The sequence below is a fragment of the Nicotiana tabacum genome, chromosome 1 (genome assembly GCF_000715075.1).
Source record: "Nicotiana tabacum cultivar K326 chromosome 1, ASM71507v2, whole genome shotgun sequence".
Classification (NCBI taxonomy): Eukaryota; Viridiplantae; Streptophyta; class Magnoliopsida; order Solanales; family Solanaceae; genus Nicotiana; species Nicotiana tabacum.
The window spans coordinates 207772627-207795066 of NC_134080.1; the positions used below are offsets into that span (position 1 = coordinate 207772627).

The 22440-nt window shown below is 40.2% G+C and overlaps 1 protein-coding gene and 1 pseudogene across 1 annotated transcript; one reads left to right on the plus strand and one right to left on the minus strand.

The window, feature by feature from the left end:
• Positions 1-1196: 1196 nt before the first annotated feature.
• LOC107800381 (DNA-directed RNA polymerase II subunit RPB2-like) lies at positions 1197-19482 on the minus strand (annotated as a pseudogene).
• A 767-nt stretch (positions 19483-20249) lies between these two features.
• Positions 20250-22039, plus strand: LOC142182179 (uncharacterized). Its single transcript, XM_075256207.1, has 2 exons — positions 20250-20419; positions 20852-22039. The coding sequence occupies exon 2, from the start codon at positions 20860-20862 to the stop codon at positions 21877-21879; it is 1020 nt and encodes a 339-aa protein (XP_075112308.1). The 5' UTR covers positions 20250-20419; positions 20852-20859; the 3' UTR covers positions 21880-22039.
• The last annotated feature ends 401 nt before the right edge of the window (positions 22040-22440 follow it).

A 22440-nucleotide genomic window follows, 5' to 3' on the forward strand; every position in this document is an offset into this window, starting at 1 on the left:
CTCCGCCCCTAGCTGGCTGGGTGGGTGATGATGAAGTAACTGGCGCTAAAGCCGACGACTGACCCCTCTGCTAAGATGGACCCGCGAGACGATGAAGACACTGCCTCCATATATGACCCATCTCTCCATACTCATAGCAACTCCCGGGTGCTGGAGAAGGGGTCTGAAGGGAACCCCTAGCACCGGAATGACTAGATGATACACTTGGCATGGAAGAGTCCTGAACTGATGGAGCACGGGACGAACTCTGAGCTGGAAGAGCACTAAGTGATGACTTGCCCTGATGAGAACTGTGAGAACCATGACCCGATGACGCCCAACGATAATCTGGGCGAGCTGGCTGAGCATGCCTGAATGGATGAAAGAGTGTAATGCGACACCCTTCACCAGTGTTATGGTTGAAAATAATATTATGAAATTGCACAAATGGGGATACCAAAGGTTCGGCGTCGAGACCATGTGCAATGGTCACACGAGCTGACAACTAGTAGAGAAAATTTTTCTCGTGCCTACATATTTTTAGAAAATGAAGCAGATGGTGGATGATATAGTTCATTCTTGTGAGATAGGCCACGAGGAAATGCTTACTAGGCAACCTGTCAAGGGTCGGTCTCGTTCGGGTGAGCAAAGAATCGGAGAAATGGAGCAAGACTTGCTTAATTGCTCATGGTGCCGCTCATTGAGAATGTGAGCAAAGTGACCCATTTCATTATTTTCTTTGTAAAAGAGGCGGGTTGGCTGGCATTATGCAGCTTTGTTACAATAAGTTCGAATGTAAGTGGTGTAGAAACATAATTGATTACGTTCAGGTAATTGTTTTTTCTATAACCTTTTTCTTTTTCTAGAAGTCTTTTGTTTTTATGTACTTATATGGTGTTGAAATTGGTTTGTTTGGTGTAGGTGGAGACTCCATATGCTTGGAAATTGCTAGTGCCGGAGTTGATCGCAATGGGCATTGCACCAAGGATGTTGCCAACTAAGGAACTAAATGAAGAAAGTAGGGCATAAGGTGAAGGAATAGAGAAAAAAATACATGTTCTTATCAGAAATGCCAATTCACAATTTCAGGCATGAGGTGAAGGAATACATAGCATGAGACTAAGGGTAGGCAAAAGTGTTATGTATTTCTCCACCTCATGCCTGAAGTGATTTGGCATTTCTGACAAAAACATGCAATTTTTCTCTATTTCTTCACCTCATGCCCTACTTTCTTCATTTAGTTCCTTAGTTGGCAACATACTTGGTGCAATGCCCATTGCGCTCAACTCCTGTACTAGCAATTTTCAGGTATATAGAGTCTCCACCTACACCAAACAAACCAATTTCAACAACATATAACTACATAAAAAGGAAAGAGTTCAAGTAAAAGAAAAGTTACAGATAACACAATTACCTGAACGTACTCAATTCTGTTTCAACACCCCTTACATTTGAACTTATTGTAACGGATCTGCATAATGCCAACCGGCCCGCATCTTTTACAAAGAAAATAACAGAATGGGTCACTTTGCTCAAACATCGCTCCTCGAGAAAATGAGCAGCACCATGAGCAATTAAGCAGTCCTGTTCCATTTCTCCGATTCTTTGCCTACCCGAATGAGACCCACCCTTGACAGGTTGCCTAGTAAGCATTTCCACGGGGCCTCTCTCACAGAATGAACAATATCATCCACCATCTTCTTCATTTTTTGAAAATATGCAGGCTCGAGAAAAATTTTCTCTACTAGTTGTAGGCCCGTGTGACCATTGCACATGGTCTCCATGCCGAACCTTTGGTATCCCCATTTGTGCAATTCCGTAATAATATTTTCAACCGTTACACTCTTTCGCCTCCCGTGCAGCAACTTTGCCCATTATACACTCCATTAGCTGACCAACAGTCATTCGAGATGGAATAGAATAAGAATTCACAATAACATCAGGAGTGGTGCCTTCCAGAGTCCATGGCATATCCTTTTGCGTAAATGTCATGCCAACCACTCCCTTCTGACCATGCCTACGACTAAACTTATTCCCAATATGGGGATTTCGAACTGATCTCACTCTCACTTTTACAAGTCTATGCCCACTAGCACTTTCACTAACCTGATCTACCATTCTAATTTCATCGTGCCGTACTTTGGTACTGCAATCACACCTAGTAAAATGGGTTGTTTGCCCTTGATCTCCAATGATCACATTTGCACCAGAAACTCTAGTTCTATTACCATTTACCATTTCTAGAATCTCATGGCGTACACTGGTACTGCATTCAGGCCTATTAGAAGGGGTAGCTTGCCCTTGATAATCATCGTGAGGGATGGAAATTGTCTTACTAATGATCACCAGAAACTCTAGTTCCAGGAGAGGCAAAACCATCATCATCTAATTTATCATAACCATGACTCATACCAGCGTGTTAGATCTATCAGGACGTCCAAACTCCTCCCTCACTAATCTCCCCATCTTCTTTTCCATATCCTTATAACAATGGTACGATGGCGACTAGAAGAGTCCACAGTCGATTGAGGGTTGATTCAGAATGAAAGGATCACCTTGGTTGAATCCTGAATAGCATGTAATGGCCACAATTGCATTTACGCCCGCAGGTAGTTGCTTGGAATGCAAGTGTTCCATGCATCTAGTGGTGACAAGAGGCTTCTGAGGATAATAGAGCACATGCGATAGTGTCTCCTGTCAACAAAAAAGGAAAGAAATGTCACCTTCATGAATAATACATAGATAAACTCAAAAGTAACCGAAACATTACCATCCCTGATGTTACACCATATGCGTCTTAAGGTGATGTATAATGAATATGAGACATTTTAATCATGATTTAAATGAGTTTAAAGTCATAATATGACTATATATGATGTTTGGATAGAAAATATAAAGTTTGGGAAAAATCGGATTTAAGTTGCGGAAAAACCGACTAAGGATTTGCCTTGTAATAGAGCATTTTGAGCAATAAATTTTGTGTTCTATATGGGGTCTTTTTGGGATATATTATATATCAAATTATAGGTCTTGGAATTAGTTTCCAATGCTCTTAGCTGTTCATTGATACGACATCCGAATAAAAAGATATAAATGTTGGAAGATGGGCTCATGCTAGGGTGCCAAACTAAAACCTCTTTGACTTTTCAAGTTGATATATAAAGGTCTTAGGCCATTTTATATTCATTTTTCCATAGAATATGACTTGAGAACATCCATAAACATATCCATCAGCTCTCTTCTAGGGTTTCAAAGGATAATAACATTCCAGGTATGAAATCAAGAAGCGACAATATTAGAATGATCCCTACAACTTAAGTAAGTATCGCTATATCACCTCTCTTTTCTTTGTTGTTTGAGTTTTGGAAGGTACTTCATAGTTAAGAAAATATTTGCTTTATGTATTTAAGCTTTAAATATCAATGAAGGCTGATAAAGTTTTTCTAATAGTTAGAACTCACATGACGTTGATCGGAAGTTGTCAGTTAGATTTATTTACTTTTAATGGTCTGTTTTATAGTCCACTCGTGCTGGCCTTTTTTCTGATAGTTTATGGAGTTTGGAAGGATAAAAGGGCGTGGAGAAACTCCACATGTGGTAGGGTAATAGGCTCGTCGCTCGTCGGTGCAATTTCTGGCTAATTGATAACTTGTTGATTGCGTGTGTTATGGTATATTTGGGGCTTTTGTTGTATTGAAGGTCCCGAATTGTAGTTGGATTGTTTTTGAGTTGTTGATTGTATTGTGTTTGTATATCGCCTATAATATGCTTGGGGGAGCAATAAAATCAGGTGATATACTGCCCGTTTTATTTAGAATCGAGTTATCGTTTGAGATACGTGATATACTAGCCCCCTCTAAGTTGTACATGTATTTCTTTGTTATAGGGTTAACGCGCTAGTTGTCATAAGCTTGTTGTTGAGTTGCATTGACAGCTTGAGGTATGTTAAGGTTATCACTTCTTTCCTTTTGGCATGATCCATATGATACAACGAAACAACTTTCATAAATGATTCTGATCTTAGAAGTACTAGAGTTGACTATGTTCTTGATTCCCCATATGTCCTAATATTATATCATCTGTTCATGGGTCTCATGACATTTTGAGAGATCTTATTAACTTACTTCATTATGCATTGCATTCATTTGTACATGTATATTGACCGATAACCAGATGACGTTATATACACGTATATTATATATATGGGGTATGGGGAAAGGTTATGGTGTTATATACGCACCACCACCTGATCAGCTGGTATACGTTTATGATTATTCCCATAGAGGCTGAGATGATATGATGGGATGCCCTCAGGGTCTTGATGATGTTATCTACACATATATCCATGCATGACATGACATTTCTATGCAACATTATAAATGTTTCATGATTCACAAAGCTATTCGGGCTTACAAGTTGAGTCCGTTACTCCATGTTTCATTCATGTCTTTTATATACTGATTTTTATGCCTTACATACTCGGTAAATTATTCGTACTGACGGCCCTATTACCTGGGGGCCGTGTTTCATGCTCGCAGGTGCAGGTAGACAAGCTGACGGTCCCCCTTCTTAGGATCCTTGCTCAGCGAGAGCTGGTGTGCTCCATTTGATCCGGAGCTGCTATTGAGTTTTGGTACGATATTTTTGTATACATATGGATATGACGGGGCCCAATCTCGTCCTTTATATAGTTGTACACTCTGTTAGAGGCTTGTAGATAGTCATATATATTTGGATAGTATGTGGCCTTGTCGGCTCGCCCTACTGTATTTCGTATGTGTGTGTGTGTGTGTGTAATATGTCTTTTGGGCATGTTTTCCCACGTATGTTGTTCATATGAATCAGTAGTTTATTTTCAGATTTTATGCATGACCTACACTTATTTCATGATTATTGATAATAGGCGAAATCTAGGTGATTTAGCTATTATTTATGCTTCAGCTTGATTATATTCCAATGACATATTATGGTTAATTGATGAAAAATAGGCTCTAATTGTGATATGTATACATTGCAGGATGAGAAGCCTTTATGATGCTCTCAAGAGGATATTGGAATGATTTATGAGCAAGAACAACCCCTCGGAGTTGAGTGCGCGCAAGGACGAGACAAAAAAATGGACGAAATCAAGCTCCAGGTGCGCGAAGAAATGCACGAAGCCGCGCAGGAGTTCGCGCGTAAGAAAGGCCGAGGCAGAATCATGCGCGAAAAAATGCGCGAGCTCGCGCGTGTCCGGTCCGAAAAAATGTTATTTAGGGGTAAAATTGGAAATCTGGAGAGAAACCCACTTAACCTATATAAAGTCAAGCTCGCCCAAGGTTAAAAAAAAACAAAAAAAAGGTTTTCATAGTTTAGTGCAAAAAATTGAAAGGCAAGAGGCAAGAGGCAAGAGGCAAGGAGGAGTTTTGACCATCAAGTTCTTCTTTTCTTCTCTTGTTTTTGCTATTTTGTGATGAAATTGAACTTATTTGTGATGAACACTAGTATGAGTGGCTAAGACCCATTGTTCTCGGGTCATGGGTAAAACATGAATGTTGTTGTTTGAAGTTTAATTCGACAAAGTCGATTTATCATATTGGGTTGTTTATTTAATTCTGTTCTTAATTATTTTGCTGAGTAGCTAACAGTGAATACTATCTACGAATCTTTAGTTGAACTCGAAAGTGGGAACTTTAGATTGCTTATAGAATTAAATAGAGTAAGTTCTTGAACCCGGGCCTCGGGGAATGGATTCACAATTGGGATAGACATATACCCAATTGCCTTGCTTGGTTGAAATACAGGAATTGTAAATGCGTTCTTGTTAATCTTAATTCCATAGACATATAGGCATTGGGTTGACTTGAATAGGCGAGTAAGAACTCGACAGATTCTTATGAGTAATATCAACCCTGTCAATCATAACCCAGATAAATTGATTAGTCATTTTAAGCCAAGAACACAACACGATTGTTAACTATGCCCGTGACTCTGGAATATCCTCTCCTACTGTTTGTTACTCGAAATTGCTATTCGTTTGGTTACTTGGTTTAGTTAGATTAATTCTTTATAGTTCTTTATAGTTGAAGTAGTAAAACAATTACATCTCTCTTTTATGAACAATCTCTTGGGTAGATAAAGAAATTTGGTTTGAATCAGTCAATAGTTAATCATAAGTCTTCGTGGGAACGACACTCTACTCACTACTCTATTACTTGACGATCACGTGCACTTGCGTGAGTGTTTTTGGTTGCAACAAGTTTTTGGCGCCGTTGCCGGGGACTTAGAAATTAGCTACTTGACTGAATTGAGGTTTTATTATTTATTTATTCGAGTTTTAACTTTCAGTTCTCTTTGTTTGTGCTAATACATGAGTTTCTATTGAATGCGAAGAAGTAGAAGCGCAAACAATCTCCTTCCTCTTGATCCGGAAATTGAACAAACACTTCACAAATTGAGGAGGGAGGTGGACGCTAGAACCAGAATTGAAAGAGAGTTGGACATCATAGTTCAACCACATCCAATTGAGATGGCAGGTAATGAGGAACGCGCGGTGATTGAAGCCGCAAGGCCCAATCTGGCTAATATGACTCAGGCTATTGTGAAGCCTGGCATCACTAGGCACTTTGAGCTGAAACAATACATGGTGCAGCTGATCCATTCCACAGGGCTGTTTGTGGGTTTACCTCATGAAGACCCGCAGAGGCACATTCAGAATTTCTTGGAAATTACAGATACCTACAACTATCCGAACGTTTCCAAGGACTTTGTTAGACTGACACTTTTCCCCTTTTCACTGATTGGGGAAGCTAAGGAGTGGTTGAATAAAGAGCCAGCAAATTCAATCCGCACTTGGGATGATCTGGCGAGGAAATTCTTAATCAAGTTTTTCCCCACCAAGAAAACAAAGGTGTTGAGGAGTCAAATTCTTGGGTTCGAACAATGAGCTAGCGAGACACTTCGTCAAGCATGGGAAAGGTACAAGAAGATGCTCAGAGACTGTCCTCATCATTGTCATACAGACAAGGTATTGGGTCATACTTTTGTAGATGGGTTAGATGATGCTTCAAAGATGAATCTAGACTCAGCTTGTGGGGGTAGTTGCATGGCCAGACCATATAGTGAAATCCAAATTTTGCTGAATAATTTCACTGCTAATGATAATAGCTGGCAAGGTGAGGGTGATTCACTGAAGGACATTAAGCAAAAATTAGCTGGGTTACTTGAACTTGACGAGGTTTCAACCATGAGAGCCGATATTGCAAAGCTAGCCAATCAGATGACTAGAATGACAATGCAGCAACCACAACCGATGCAACATGTACACCAAATGGCTATTTGCTGCGAATTATGTGGTGACAATCATGTGAGTGACATGTGCCCCACAAATCCAGAATCCATCTATTATGTGGGGCAATAGAACAGAGGTCCACCGAATCAGCATGCACAATATGGGAATTCTTACAATCCGAATTGGAGGAATCATCCCAACTTCTCATGGGGTGGAAATCAGCAGAATCAGAATCAGCATAGACCCCAAAGGGGTTTCAATCAGCCTCAAAAGCCACCCCAACAAATGGAAGAGAGCACCAACGAATTGTTAAAAAAGTTGTTGATTGACAATCAGCAGATCAAGACTGACAATCAGCAGCTCAAGACTGACTTCAGAAATCTTGAGAGGCAGTTGGGGCAGTAAGCTACTAATCAAAACACTAGACCTGCAGGCGCTCTCCCTAGTGACACAGAGAAGAATCCACAAGTGAATGCCGTTACACGTAGAAACGGGAGAGAGCTTGAGGAACAACAACAACAACAACAACAACAACGACCCAGTATAATCCCACAAGTGGGGTCTGGGGAGGGTAATATGTACGCAGACCTTACCCCTACTCCGAAGGGTAGAGAGGCTGTTTCCAGGAGACCCTCGGCTCAAAAAAAGCAATAGGAGATGATACATTAGTGCCATAAAAATGCGTAATAAAACAGCAACAATATATAAGAGATATGAAATATGAAATACAGGATACGACAACGAAAATACGAAATAGATGGCTGGTATAGTACAACTAGAAGGTAAAGCCCTGCATCAATAGATGCCTAATGACATTCCTAGTCTAACTCCTAACTGGATAGTCTCCCTCTATTGTGCTGTAGAAATATTCACACTCTCCCCTAACATACAACCCTAATGCTCGACCTCCATAAATCCCTATCAAGGGCCATGTCCTCAGTAATCCTAAGTCGTGCCATGTCATGTCTGATCACCTCTCCCTAATACTTCTTAGGTCTCCCTCTACCTCTCCGCATGCCCACTATAGCCAGTCGCTCACACCTCCTCACCGGTGCATCAGTGCTCCTCCTCTGAATGTGCCCGAACCATCTGAGTCTCACTTCCCGCATCTTGTCCTCCATGGGGGCCACACCCACCTTCTCTCGAATATCTTCATTCCTAATCTTATCCATCCTTGTATGCCCGCACATCCACCTCAACATCCTCATCTCTGCTACTTTCATCTTTTGGGTGTGTGAGTTCTTTACCGGCCAACATTCAGTTCCATACAACATGGCAGGCCTAACCACTACTCTATAAAACTTTCCTTTTAGTAACGGTGGCACTTTTTTGTCACACAAGACTCCCGACGCTAACCTCCACTTCATCCACCCCACCCCTATGCGGTGTGTGACATCCTCGTCAATCTCCCCGATCCCCTGAATAACCGATCCAAGGTACTTGAAACTACCTTTCTTGGGAATGACTTGAGAGTCAAGCCTCACTTCAACTCCCGCTTCCGTCGGCTCAACTCCATATTTGCACCGAGGTATTCCGTCTTCGTCCTACTCAACTTGAAACCTTTAGACTCAAGAGCATGTCTCAAAATCTCTAGCCTCTCGTTGATGCCGCCTCTTGTCTCGTCAATTAGAATAATGTCATCAGCAAATAGCATGCACCATGGAACCTCCCCTTGAATATGATGAGTCAGTGCATCCATCACCAGGGCAAATAGGAATGGGCTGAGCGCAGACCCTTGGTGCAACCCCGTAATAACTGGAAATTGTTCAGAGTCACCTCCTACTGTCCTAACCCGAGTCTTATCTCCATCATACATGTCTTTAATCACCCTAATATAGTTACTCGGTACCCCTTTATCCTCTAAGCAACTCCATAAGACCTTCCTAGGAACCTTATCGTACGCTTTCTCCAGATCAATAAACACCATGTGGAGATCCTTCTTCTTATCTCTGTACTGTTCCACCATCCTCCTAATAAGGTGGATAGCTTCTGTGGTAGATCGTCCCGGCATGAACGGGAGAGAGCTTGAGGAAGTGCCAAAGAAAAGGAAAGATAAGCCTGTACTTGAGGGATACTTGATCCCTAAAGTGACAAACGAGCCAAAGAAGACTGCTAAAATTCCAGAGCCTGTAGAGGCCCCAAGGCCACCACCACCTTTCCCCCAGATATTGCAAAAGAAATGATGATTTCATGTTTAGCAAATTCCTCTCCATATTGAGCTAGGTTCAATTGAATATTCCACTGGTTGATGTGCTTCGCGAAATTCCAAAATATGCTAAGTACATAAAAGACATAGTGGCTCATAAGAGGATATTGGCTGAGTTTGATAGAGTTGCACTTACTGAGGAGTGCACTTCTAGGGTCCAAAATAAGCTTTCTCAAAAGCTTAAGGATCCTGGAATCTTTACGATTCCTGTGCGTATTGGAAATGTTGATGTGGGTCGTGCTCTTTGAGATTTGGGGGCAAGCATATATCTGATGCCCCTATATTTGTTCAAACAATTGGGTCTGGGAGCTCCAAGGCCAACTGTTGTGATGTTGTAACTGGCTGACATGTCAATAACACACCCTGAGGGGGTGATTGAAGATGTGTTGCTGCCGATTGGGAAATTTATCTTCCCTGCTGACTTCATTATCCTCGATTATGAGGCTGATGAACTGGTCCCAATCATATTGGGGCGACCTCTCTTGGATACTGGTGACGCAATTATCAAGGTGAGAGAGGGAAAGATGATCTTGAGGGTAGAAGATGATGAAGCGATTTTCAATGTCTACAAAGCAATCCAACTTCCCCGTCACTATGAGGAGATCTCCATGATATCGGTTGTAGAGGCTGATGAACAAATTTATGATCCAAGTGTTTTTCTAGACGATTCTCTAGAGAAAGCACTTATGCTGTTTGATAACCTGGGCAATGATGAGGAGGTCGAGGAGATGATGCACATCCTTGACACATCTTGTGCATACATGCAGGGGATACACCCCTTTGAACCCTTGAACAGGCCAGAGGGACCTCCTCCAAAGCCGTCAATTGAGAAAGCCCCAAAATTGGAGCTTAAACCTCTCCCATCTCACCTGCAATATGCTTATTTGGGTGACTCTGACACCCTACCTATTATTATTTCTTCTGACTTGTCTAAATTGCAGGAAGAAAAGTTGCTGAGAGTGCTACGGGAGCACAAGCGCGCACTGGGGTGGACGATGTATGATATTAAGGGCATTAGTCCAGCCTTATGCATGCACAAAATCCTCATGGAGGATGGACATAAGCCCAATGTTGAGCAACATCGCCACCTCAATCCTATCATGAAAGAGGTGGTAAGAAAAGAAGTAATTAAGTGGCTTGATGCAGGTATTGTATTTCCTATCTCAGACAGCAAATGGGTAAGCCCAGTCCAATGTGTACCCAAGAAAGGGGGGATGACTGTGGTAGTTAATAAAAATAATGATCTAACCCCAACAAGAACTGTCACCAGGTGGAGAATTTGCATTGACTATAGAAAATTGAACAATGCCACCCAGAAGGACCACTTTCCCCTCCCCTTTATTGACCAAATGCTCGATAGATTAGCTGGCCAGGAGTACTACTGCTTCCTGGATGGTTACTCGGGGTATAATCAGATTGCTATAGCCCAACAGGACCAAGAAAAGACCACTTTTACGTGTCCTTATGGCACGTATGCGTTCAAGAGAATGCTCTTTGGTCTTTGTAATGCACTGCGACTTTTCAAAGGTGTATGATGGCCATCTTTACTGACATGGTTGAGAGGTTTGTGGAAGTATTCATGGACGACTTTTCTGTTTTCGGATGTTCTTTTGATAACTGCTTAATGAACCTCGATAAAGTACTTGCTAGGTGTGAAGAAACTAACTTGGTACTAAACTGGGAAAAGTGCCATTTCATGGTACGTGAAGGTATAGTTTTAGGGCACAAGGTGTCCAAAGACGGTTTGCAGGTGGATAAGGCAAAGGTGGAAGCGATTGAAAAATTGCCTCCACCGATATCTGTCAAAGGCATCCGCAGTTTCTTGGACCATGCAGGTTTTTATCGTCGTTTTATTAAAGATTTCTCGAAAATTTCCTCTCCCTTGTGCAGGTTGCTTGAGAAGGATGTAGTCTTCAAATTCGATGATGTTTGGTTGAAGGCATTCGAAGAGCTGAAAGGAAGGTTGGTGACTGCACCTATCATAATTGCTCCAGACTGGGAGCAGCCATTTGAGTTGATGTGCAATGCTAGCGACTTGGCTGTTGGGGCTGTCTTGGGACAGAGGAGAAACAAGATCTTCCACTCCATCTACTATGCGAGCAAAACTATGAATCCAGCTCAGATGAACTACACCGTCACGGAAAAAGAGTTGCTTGTAGTAGTATGGGCGTTTGACAAGTTCAAGTCATATCTTGTGGGGACCAAAGTCATCGTCTACACACATCATTCAGCCATCAGGTACTTGTTTGAGAAAAGGGATGCCAAGCCGAGACTAATTCGGTGGGTCCTACTGCTACAAGAGTTTGATTTAGAGATCCGAGACCGCAAAGGAACAGAGAATCAAGTGGCTTATCACTTGTCCAGATTAGAAAATCGGAATCATGTGGCTGAAGGGGATACAATCAAAGAAACATTCCCTGATGAGCAGTTGTTGACAATCACCTCAAGCACAACCCCGTGGTATGCGGATTATGTGAACTTCATTGCAAGTGGGGTGACACCACCAGAATTCACACCAGGCAATAGAAGAAGGTTCATGCATGATGTAAGGCTCTACATGTGGGATGAGCCATTCTTATACAGGCTCTGTGCAGATCAGTTGGTGCGGAGATGTGTTCCTGAGGAGGAGATGAGCACCATACTTCATAGTTGTCACGCCTCATCATACGGAGGTCATCACAGTGGAGACCGGACAGCTCAGAAAGTGCTACAATCAGGTTTTTACTAGCCAAAATTGTTTAGGGATGCACACGCCTTTGTTAAAATGTGTGATAGGTGCCAAAGAACCGGGACGATCACTAAGAAGCACGAGATGCCGCTGCAAAACATCCTGGTAGTGGAGCTTTTCGATGTTTAGGGAATTGACTTCATGGGACCTTTTCCATACTCGAACGGTTATAGATACATCTTGGTGGCAGTTGATTATGTGTCTAAGTGGGTGGAGGCCATTTCTCTTCCCTCTAATGATGCAAAGGTGGTGGTAAGCTTTGTCAAGAAGCATATCTTCACACACTTTGGAACTCCCAGAGTGTTGATCAGCGATGGAGGTACGCATTTCTGCAACAAACTGTTAAACAATGTCCTTGCAAAGTACGAGGTCAAGCATAAGGTCTCCACTGCCTATCACCCACAGACGAGTGGTCAAGTGGAGGTTTCAAACAAAGAGGTCAAGCAAATTCTTGAGAAAACAGTGAGTGCAAATAGAAATGATTGGGCCGGGAAGTTAGACGACGCATTGTGGGCGTATCGAACAATATACAAAACTCCCATAGGTGATTCTCCTTATAGATTGGTGTATGGGAAGGCATGTCACTTGCTTGTCGAACTTGAGCACAAGGCCTATTGGGCAATAAAGAAGCTGAACATGGATGGGGACTTAATTGGAGAGAATAGGTTGCTGCAACTCGATGAGCTCGAGGAGTTTTGATTACATGCATATGAGAATGCCAAATTGTATAAAGAGAAGACTAAGAGGTGGCATGACAAGCACATTCAACATCGAGAGTTCGAGCCAGGGCAAGAAGTTCTGTTGTTCAATTCGAGGTTGAAGCTTTTTCTCGGAAAGCTTAAATCTCGTCGGTCGGGGCCTTTAGTTGTGGTAAGCGTGAAGCCTCATGGAGCCGTGGAGTTGAGAGATATGAGTTCAACTGGCACTTTCTTGGTGAACGGTCAATGGATAAAACATTACTGGGGTGGTGACTTTGCACGGCACAAGACCTCAGTGGACTTGAAGGATGCTTGAGAACATGTTGAGTCGTGCCGCGATATTAAATCAGGCACTGGATGGGAGGCAACCCATTGAAATGTTGTAACCGTCGTGCCACGACGTTAAATAAGGCGCTGGTTGGGTGACAACCCAACGATAGTAGTAGTGTTTGACTTTGAGCTTTAACTTACTAACAAATGCAGGCGACGAAGGGCGAGTGAAAGGACCATCAACCAGGAGCAAAACAGATGGAAAAAAATGCAAAAATAAATGCCCAGTTCGCGCGACTTCGCGCACAAGTTCGCGCGACTTCGCGCACAAGTTTGCGCGACTTCGCGTACAAGTTCGCGCGACTTCGTGCACAAGTTCGCGCGACTTCGCGCACAAGTTCGCGCGACTACACGCACAAGTTCGCGCGCCTGAGTGAACCATTCTGCCTGGAACAAAACAGCAACGCGCGAAGACTACGCGAGCTCGCGCACCTGACGGAACTCTTCCGGCGTTTTGTATTTTTTTTAGTTTTAGTTTTTCTTTTTCTTTTTTTATTTTTTAGTTTAATTGGTTATTTTTTAGAAACAATTACCCCCTTCTAATAAAAAATACCCGTTCCTCTCCCCATTCTCACCCAAAAACGCCCAACTCCTTCACCAAATTGCAGCACCCCTGCCCCCATCCCCCTCTTACGATTTTCTTCCCCAAACTCACTAGCATCTTCCCCATTCTCCTTCACAAGGTAAGAGCCCTAGTTGTAGTTTTCTTTCTTTTTCTCTTTCTATTTTCAGATTTTTTTTCTTTTTGTATGTTGTATCTTATGCCATTAGTGTAGATGTGTTTGGTGATTTGGTGTTCAAACTTGGTGAAATATGTTGTGGGGTTAGTTTGTTGCAAGTGTGAGGTGGGTAGTACTTGATTTGGGTTATGGATAATATTTGTGGGAGGCCCTTGTTGCAAGACACTTAGAAAAGAGTTGTGAGAGCCTAATGCCCACAAGGTGTTTGTGGAAAGGCCTCAATAAGCATGATTATGTAGTTGTGACCAATTTTGCGTGTGAAGTCTGAGTAACAACATTAAGTCACACTATTTTTGTTGGGCTGAGCTAATGTGTCCACGTTTTGCAGGTATTATGGCACCATCGAGAAAGCGCCAAGCCACGGGTCCATCCTCAAGCCACCAAAGGGCGGCCCCTGCACGTCGCTATGACAGGAACAAATTTGTCTCCCCTGAGGCTCAGACCCGTTTTACATAGAAGGTTGCCAAGAAGCCAATTCCGGAGAGGGGCATTGACATCAAAAAGGTCAAGGAACGATGCCCCCACATATACAATGAGTTGATGGAGCAGGGTTTGCAGTCCTTCATTGACGAGCCGGGGGAGGCTAATGTAATGGTTGTATGCGAATTCTATGCTAAACTACCAGAGCATGTCAACCATGTAGTCACGGTGCACCGCAAGGCGGTGGATGCCTCCATTGAGGCGATACGCATAGCATATCAATTGCCCGACCCTCTGCCTGGGAATACTGACTTTTATGAATATGGGCAAAATCCAACCGATGCCAAGTGTGAGTGCTTCTTTGATGAAATTTGCGTACCAGGAAAAATGGTAGAGTGGCTGGAACATGGAGAGAAGTTCCATTCCTCCGTCTTAACTCCAGAGGCGAAGAGCTGGCTGTATTTGATTAACAGTTGCCTTATTCCCTCAAAAAATACTATGGAGGTGAATGGACCCAGGGCTACATTGATTTGGTGTTTCATCAAGGGTCTTCCCTTTGACATGGCCAAAGTGATCCACGATGAGATGTTTATCCGGTGCCCCCAATGCCTGTATGGGTTCTTTTTTCCATCTTTGGTGACTAAGCTTTGCAGGAAAGTGCAGGTGCATGAAAATACTCGTGTGGATGGGCTGGTAAGAAAAAGCCACAAGATCCGACCTGGCAAGAACACGACGGGGTCAGCCCCAGCAGTAGCGGCAGGTGGAGAGGATGAGAGTGGTTCTGATGCATCGGAGGAGGAAGAGGATGAGCAAATGGATGTGGAGGGCGAAGCGCAAGCCCATGCGCCCAGCGCAATAGCTGCAGCACTGTCACGAGCAGCGTCCTCTTCAGGAACTGCCAGAGTGTCCCGACACACCACATTGGATAAGGAGGTGGCTGATCTAGGCACCTCCATGACTGATTTGGGCACTCGTGTGGACGCGATAGCTGACCGACAAGTCAAGTCGGAAAAGAAGTTCATGGGTTGGCTGCGAGCTTTGGGGCGTGCGTGCAACGTGAACCCCGAAACCGTTTCCGATCAAGAGTGAAGCTTCAGGGAAGTCTCTTTACCTCACTGCTCTTTTAAATTTTAAGCCATGGGGACATGTCTTCTTTTTAAGTGTGGGGTGGGGATTCCTTTATGTTGTATGTAGTTGTACAAATTGCCGGGTTGTTTTGTTTGTTTCATGTTGACTTGATAGTTTTTGTTAAGCAGGAGTAGTTTTTTTTGTTAATTTAGATAAATGGCTCGGCCCAACGACGGATCCCTTTCGACGGGGTTCTTGAGGGACTGAGTTGAGAAAAAAAAACTGAAAAGATTGTAGGCTCTTCCTGATGACGAATCTTTTAAACGATTTTCTTGAGGGAAGTGAGTCTAGAGAAAACAACAAAAAGATTTTTTATTTTTTTCTTAGGTGGTGTAGCAATTCCCCCTTGGTTTTTCTTTAAGCTGCAGTTCTTTTTCAAAGGTTTAGCTTGAACCGGGCATAGGTAGTTTTTATTGTTGTTTTCTTTTTGATTTGTAGATTAGGGTAATGGGCTACGAGCTATAAAATTGAAAGAGAACCCATAACGTTGACACACCTGAACACAATAGATCTTAGAGTGTAACGCTTAGTCATAATTGTTGAATCTCACTGAAAGTGCCTTAATTTGTATGTTTGTTACTGAATTGAATGCTCGTAATGGAGCGTCTTGATGAGCTGATCTGAATGAGTCATATGCCATGTGTGGTGAGTATTTGTGTAGTCCATGTATTGTACTTGTGTCTAGAACTTGCTCGGTATGTGAGTTGAAGCGAAATTTTAGGTGATGCTCGGTTTGAAAAAATGATGTTAGGCTTTCTTTGACCTTTTTGAGCTTAATTGCTTATCACAAATAAACTTTGTCCCTAGTTAACCCTTTTGAGCCTTTAGACTTTTGTTTGGCACCCGCATTACAAGCTTATACCCTTTTGTTCTTAATTGATATTTTTTTGATCCTTTTACCTCTTAAATCACTTTAATTGTGAGAGGAGCTCTAAAAGAAGTAAGAAAGAAATAAGTGTGGGGTGACTTTTGAGTGGAACCAATAAAAGGATGAAAGGTGCACTTATGTTGTAAACGAATGCACCACTAGCAGAAATTGAGTGACAAGAAGAATAAACTTTATCAAAAAAGAAGAAGAGATGATTACATTGTGTCTTGTTCCAACTAGTGGGAATGAATTAATAGAGTGCTTAAAGAAGAAGGGAGTATTTGTGGGATGATATTGTGTGTGAATGAGAAGTGGGTTGAAGAATGTGCGCTAAAAATTGCTCATGTGATGTGTTAAAGTTCTTAGGGGTTGAGTCACTATTACTAAATACATCCTACTCGTCCCTTAGCCCACATTACAACCATGAAAAAGTCCTAATTGATTTTGGATCGAGCTAGCTTACATTAGTAGAGATTTACATTAAGGGCAAGCTTATGGTACCAATTGCATGCATGTGACCTCTTTTGTGAGAGTGAGTGATTTCCTTGATATATGTGAGTATATGAATTGAATGTGGTGGATTGAACTCAGTTTTTCTTGATGTAATTGTGAGGGCATATGGTTCGTGAAGGAAAAGCAAGTCTTGACTTTTGTGTAGAGTACTTTGAGGAAGTGTGAATATTGCATGGCACTTGAGAGTCGACTTTGAGGCTAGGATTGTTCACTGCTAGGCATAATACATGTACATTGTTCTAGGTGTAATGCGTTAAGGGAAATGGTTGAGTGAAGGATTCTCTAGAGAGTATAGTTGATTGCTCGAGGACTAGCAATGAATTAAGTGTGAGGTGTTGATAATAGGCGAAATCTAGGTGATTTAGTTATTGTTTATGCTTCCGCTTGATTATATTCCAATGACATATTATGGTTAATTGATGAAAATAGGATCTAATTGTGATATGTATACATTGCAGGATGAGGAGACTATATGATGCTCTCAAGAGGATATTGGAATGATTTATGAGCAAGAACAACCCCTCGGAGTTGAGTGCGCGCAAGGACGAGATGAAAAAATTGACGAAATCAAGCTCCTGGTGCGCGAAGAAACGCGCGAAGCCGCGCAAGAGTTCTTGCATAATAAAGGCCGAGGCAGAATCATGCGCGAAGAAACGCGCGAAGTTATGCGCGAGCTCGCGTGTGTCTGGTCTGGAAAAACGTTATTTAGGGGTAAAATTGGAAATCTGGAGAGAAACCCACTTAACCTATATAAAGTCAAGCTCGCCCAAGGTTAAAAAAAACAAAAAAAAAGGTTTTCATGGTTTAGTGCAAGAAATAGAGAGGCAAGAGGCAAGAAGGAGTTTTGACCATCAAGTTCTTCTTTTCTTCTCTTGTTTTTGCTATTTTGAGATGAAATTGAACTTATTTGTGATGAACACTAGTATGAGTGGCTAAAGACCCATTGTTCTAGGGTCATGGGTAAAACATGAATGTTGTAGTTTGAAGTTTAATTCAACAAAGTCGATTTATCATATTGGGTTGTTTATTTAATTCTGTTCTTAATTATTTTGCTGAGTAGATAACAGTGAAATATTATCTACGAATCTTTAGTTGAACTCGAAAGTGGGAACTTTAGATTGCTTATAGAATTAAATAGAGCAAGTTCTTGAACCCGGGCCTCGGGGAACGGATTCGCAATTGGGATAGACATATACCTAATTGCCTTGCTTGGTTGAAATACAGGAATTGTAAATGCGTTCTTGTTAATCTTAATTCCATAGACATATAGGCATTGAGTTGACTTGAATAGGCGAGTAAGAACTCGATAGATTCTTATGAGTAATATCAACCCTGTCAATCAATAACCCAGATAAATTGATTAGTCATTTTAAGCCAAGAACATAACACGATTGTTAACTATGCCCGTGACTCTGGAATATCCTCTCCTACTGTTTGTTACTCGAAATTGCTATTCGTTTGGTTACTTGGTTTAGTTAGATTAATTCTTTATAGTTGAAGTAGTAAAACAATTACATCTCTCTTTTGTGAACAATCTCTTGGGTAGATAAAGAAATTGGGTTTGAATCAGTCAACAGTTAATCATAAGTCTTCGTGGGAACCACACTCTACTCACTACTCTATTACTTGACGATCACGTGCACTTGCGTGAGTGTTTTTGGTCACAACAATTACATCTTAGACATATGCTTAGGGATGTTCGATAGATAGAACGCGGGCACTCGTCACGGCCCATCGGTTTGGGTTGCGACACGTGATTGGTAATTGACGGCGTAAATTTCCAAAGCTTGCTTACTCAGAGCACATGTTTTAGCTTTACGAGGAGACTAAAAGAAGAAGAAAAAACTAAAGCATCATAAAGTTAGAAGACTAACCAGTTGACTACAGAATTGACATTCAAAACATAATTCACTTGGTTATGATTAGGAAACAGAATAATTGATGCACAGACGCCCAATATGAGAGATGGGTGAATCTCCCAATGTGTATAAGGAGCATTTCCACGTGCCTTGCGTGCTTTTACAAGATCCTTAAGAACATTAATATAAGCCTTCAACATTCGTGGAATCGTAAAGTGCATTAGAAAATGTTATTTACATTTATAAACATGCCAATCATCATGTTTTCTTTCTCTTCCGCGTCGAGCTCAATATAGCCTTTGTCTGCCAGACCCCCCAGCCACCTTCAGAGGATTCCTGGAAACAAATATTGATCACAAATAAGTAATTGAGGCAAGAAAAGTACAAAACTTCAAGTACAGAAAAAGTTGATATTCTTTTCTTGATAATCAAATAGAAAGTAATATCAGACAAAAGAACAAGAAGAGGGGGTGGGGGTGGGGGTGGGGGTGGGGGTGGGGGACTATTAGCAAACCATTTGTTTCAATGCTTCAATATCTCTCTTCTTAATTAAAAGCCTCCGATTTTCCACAACGAACAACAGACGACTACAACGGCCAGAGTCTGTAGAAATCCGAATTTCTCTCTATCCGACATGATAAAATATCCCAAGCCTAATAGTTTGATCTTCCTGCATATGATAAAGAAACGGATGGAAAATATTCTCATAATAACAAACAAACAGTTACTATCACTTTTAGCATAATTTTCTTACCATCTTCTCGTAGACTTTCTTATAGAGTTTCTTTTATTTCTGATATTGGTCGTACTGTTAATGAAAATGCTTATTTGACTGTTACATACTATTGGATAGATGATAATTTTTGTATGAAAAAATATATTATTGATTTTAAAAATGATAAAGATCAAAGTCATACTTGTGCATTTATAAGTAATACTATTTATGAAGTTGCTATGTTTTACAATCTTTCAGAAAAGATTTGTGTATGTTATTTGATAATGCTTCTAACAACAATGCTGCTATTATAATATTAAAATTTCATCTATACCCACCACTTCCTGAAATATTTCATATTAAGTGTGCATGTCATATTTATAATTTAATTGTGAAGAGTGACCTTAAATTATTTAGAGATGAGATCACTTTAGTTAGAAGAGCTGTTAGTGTAATTAAAGGAAATAATAGAAGTGCTAGATTAAATGCATTTAAGGAAAAATATATACAATATGGACTAAAATCAAGACTCATGCTTGAAGAAATAGTTATTAGGTGGAATTATACTTATTTATTCTTAATATATTGTTAAAAATATAAAATGCCTATAATTGAAGTTGTGTTATGATGAATATCACATTATGGTGGATGTCTACTCTTCTTCCATGATCTTTAGCTAAAATGCTTAATGACATATTCAATGACATAATTTGTATGTTCAATGACATATTCCATGACATATTTTCTTCACTTTTTATGCCTATATAAAGGCCTTGTAATAGATAGGAAAAATACACAATTGAAGAAGAAATAAGAATCTCTCTTCCTCTCTTTCTCTCTATATCTCTTAGTTTGTTTTTGCTTGTTCTATATTGTTATTTTGGGTTATATTTCATAACACGTTATCAGCACGAAGCTCTAATTTTATTCTTAACTCCAGCTAAGTTGAGCCATATTTTATTGAGGTATGTATCATTATAATCATTTTATTTATGGCAGTACATATATCATATGCATAATTCTTACAACCTAAATTTTTCTTTGCAATTTTTGATAATTTACATCATTCATGTTGTTGTTCCCTTTTTCATATTTTTGTTTATCATGTTGTTTTTCACACCTGACACAATACCATTAAAAAAAATGTATGCATATGTATGTAGTGTATACATTATCTAGTCACTGCAACTAATAAAACGTTAAATTCTATATATATATCAATAATATAAAGTGAAATGAAATAATATATAGTTTCTATTTTATGGCATGAATAAAATGAAATAGTAGATTGCTAACATGATATAGCTTTATTTTCATTTGTTTTACCTTAATCGATTTGTTTCATTAATTGTTTATTATTATAATTATTTCTCTAACTTATTCATCTTTTATGATAGTTTTCACTATGTCAAATTTATCAAAACTTGAATTTGTGGCACTTGACATCACCGGGAAGAACTATTTATCATGGGTCCTTGATGCTGAAATTCACCTCGACGCTAAAGGTCTTGGAAATACGATTATACAAGGAAATGAAGCATCAAATCAGGATAAAGCGAAAGCCATGATTTTCCTTCGCCATCATTTACATGAAGGGTTAAAAACTGAATATTTAACAGTAAAAGATCCACTTGAATTATGGATTAATTTGAAGGATCGATATGACCAACTAAAACTTACGGTATTACCAAAAGCTCGGTATGAGTGGATACATTTAAGGTTGCAAGACTTTAAAACTGTAAGTGAGTATAATTCTGTTATCTTTAAAGTAAGTTCTCTATTAAAATTATGTGGAGACACTATCACAGATGAGGACTTATTGGAAAAAACATTTTCTACTTTTCACGCTTCAAATGTGGTGCTACAACAACAATACCGTGAAAAAGGTTTTAAGAAATATTCTGAGTTAATCACATGCCTACTTGTGGCTGAGCAGAATAATACTCTATTAATGAAAAATCATGAAGCCCGTCCTACTGGGTCAGCTTCATTTCCGAAAGTGAATGCTATAGCAACATATGATAAGTTTGAAAGAAAACAAAATAATTACCGTGGTCGTGGACATGGTCATAAACGTGGACGTGGCAGGGGGCGAAACAATTATCGTCATTATGGTGGAAATAAATTGGAGAACAATAAGGGTTCTCAAATTAATCATTCAAAAGGTAAAGCTAGTATGTGTCACCGATGTGGTATGAGAGGTCATTGGGCGCGCATTTGTCGTACGCCAGAACATTTTGTCAAACTTTATCAAGCCTCCCTCAAGAAAAAAGAAAATAATGTGGAGGCACACTTGACCTTTCAAAATAATAATGATGAAGCAGGTCCCTCAAATAAATATGATTCTAAGGCACATCCTGCATATAAAGATGATGATTTTGAAGGCCTAACAAATTACTCATTTAGAAGTTGGAGACTTCTTTGAGGATATTGACTGAAGAATGAATCATCTTACTGGGGAATGAAGTTATAAAAGTTGTTATGTTTATGTTTGCAACTAGTTTATTTTTTCTTGAGTGTATTTTCCTAATGCATCATGTATTGCTAGTTTCTATATTTCTAATGTATTTCTTAATATTTTTTTTGCTTGTCTTTCATATTTCTTATGATGTATTATTTGTCTTTTTTATGAAGAATATGAAAATTCCACAGTCTTCAGTTGGACTCAAGATTAATAAAGATGATATATGTCTTTTGGATAGTGCTACAACACACACTATTTTAAAAGATAAGAGATATTTCTCTTATTTGGTAATGAAAGAAGCGAATGTTAATACAATATCCGGCAGTACAAGATTAATTGAAGGTTCTGGAAGAGCCAATTTATTACTACCAGGAGGAACAAATTTGGCTATTGATGAAGCACTATATTGTAGTAAATCTCAAAGAAACTTATTAAGTTTCAAAGATATTCGCCAAAATGGCTATCATATTGAGACTACAAATGATGAAAAGATTGAATATCTTTATATTACTACAATAACGT

Excerpts from the sequence above, each read along its gene's own strand:
- LOC142182179 (XM_075256207.1), top strand. The coding sequence starts at position 20,860 with ATGTCAAATTTATCAAAACTTGAATTTGTGGCACTTGACATCACCGGG.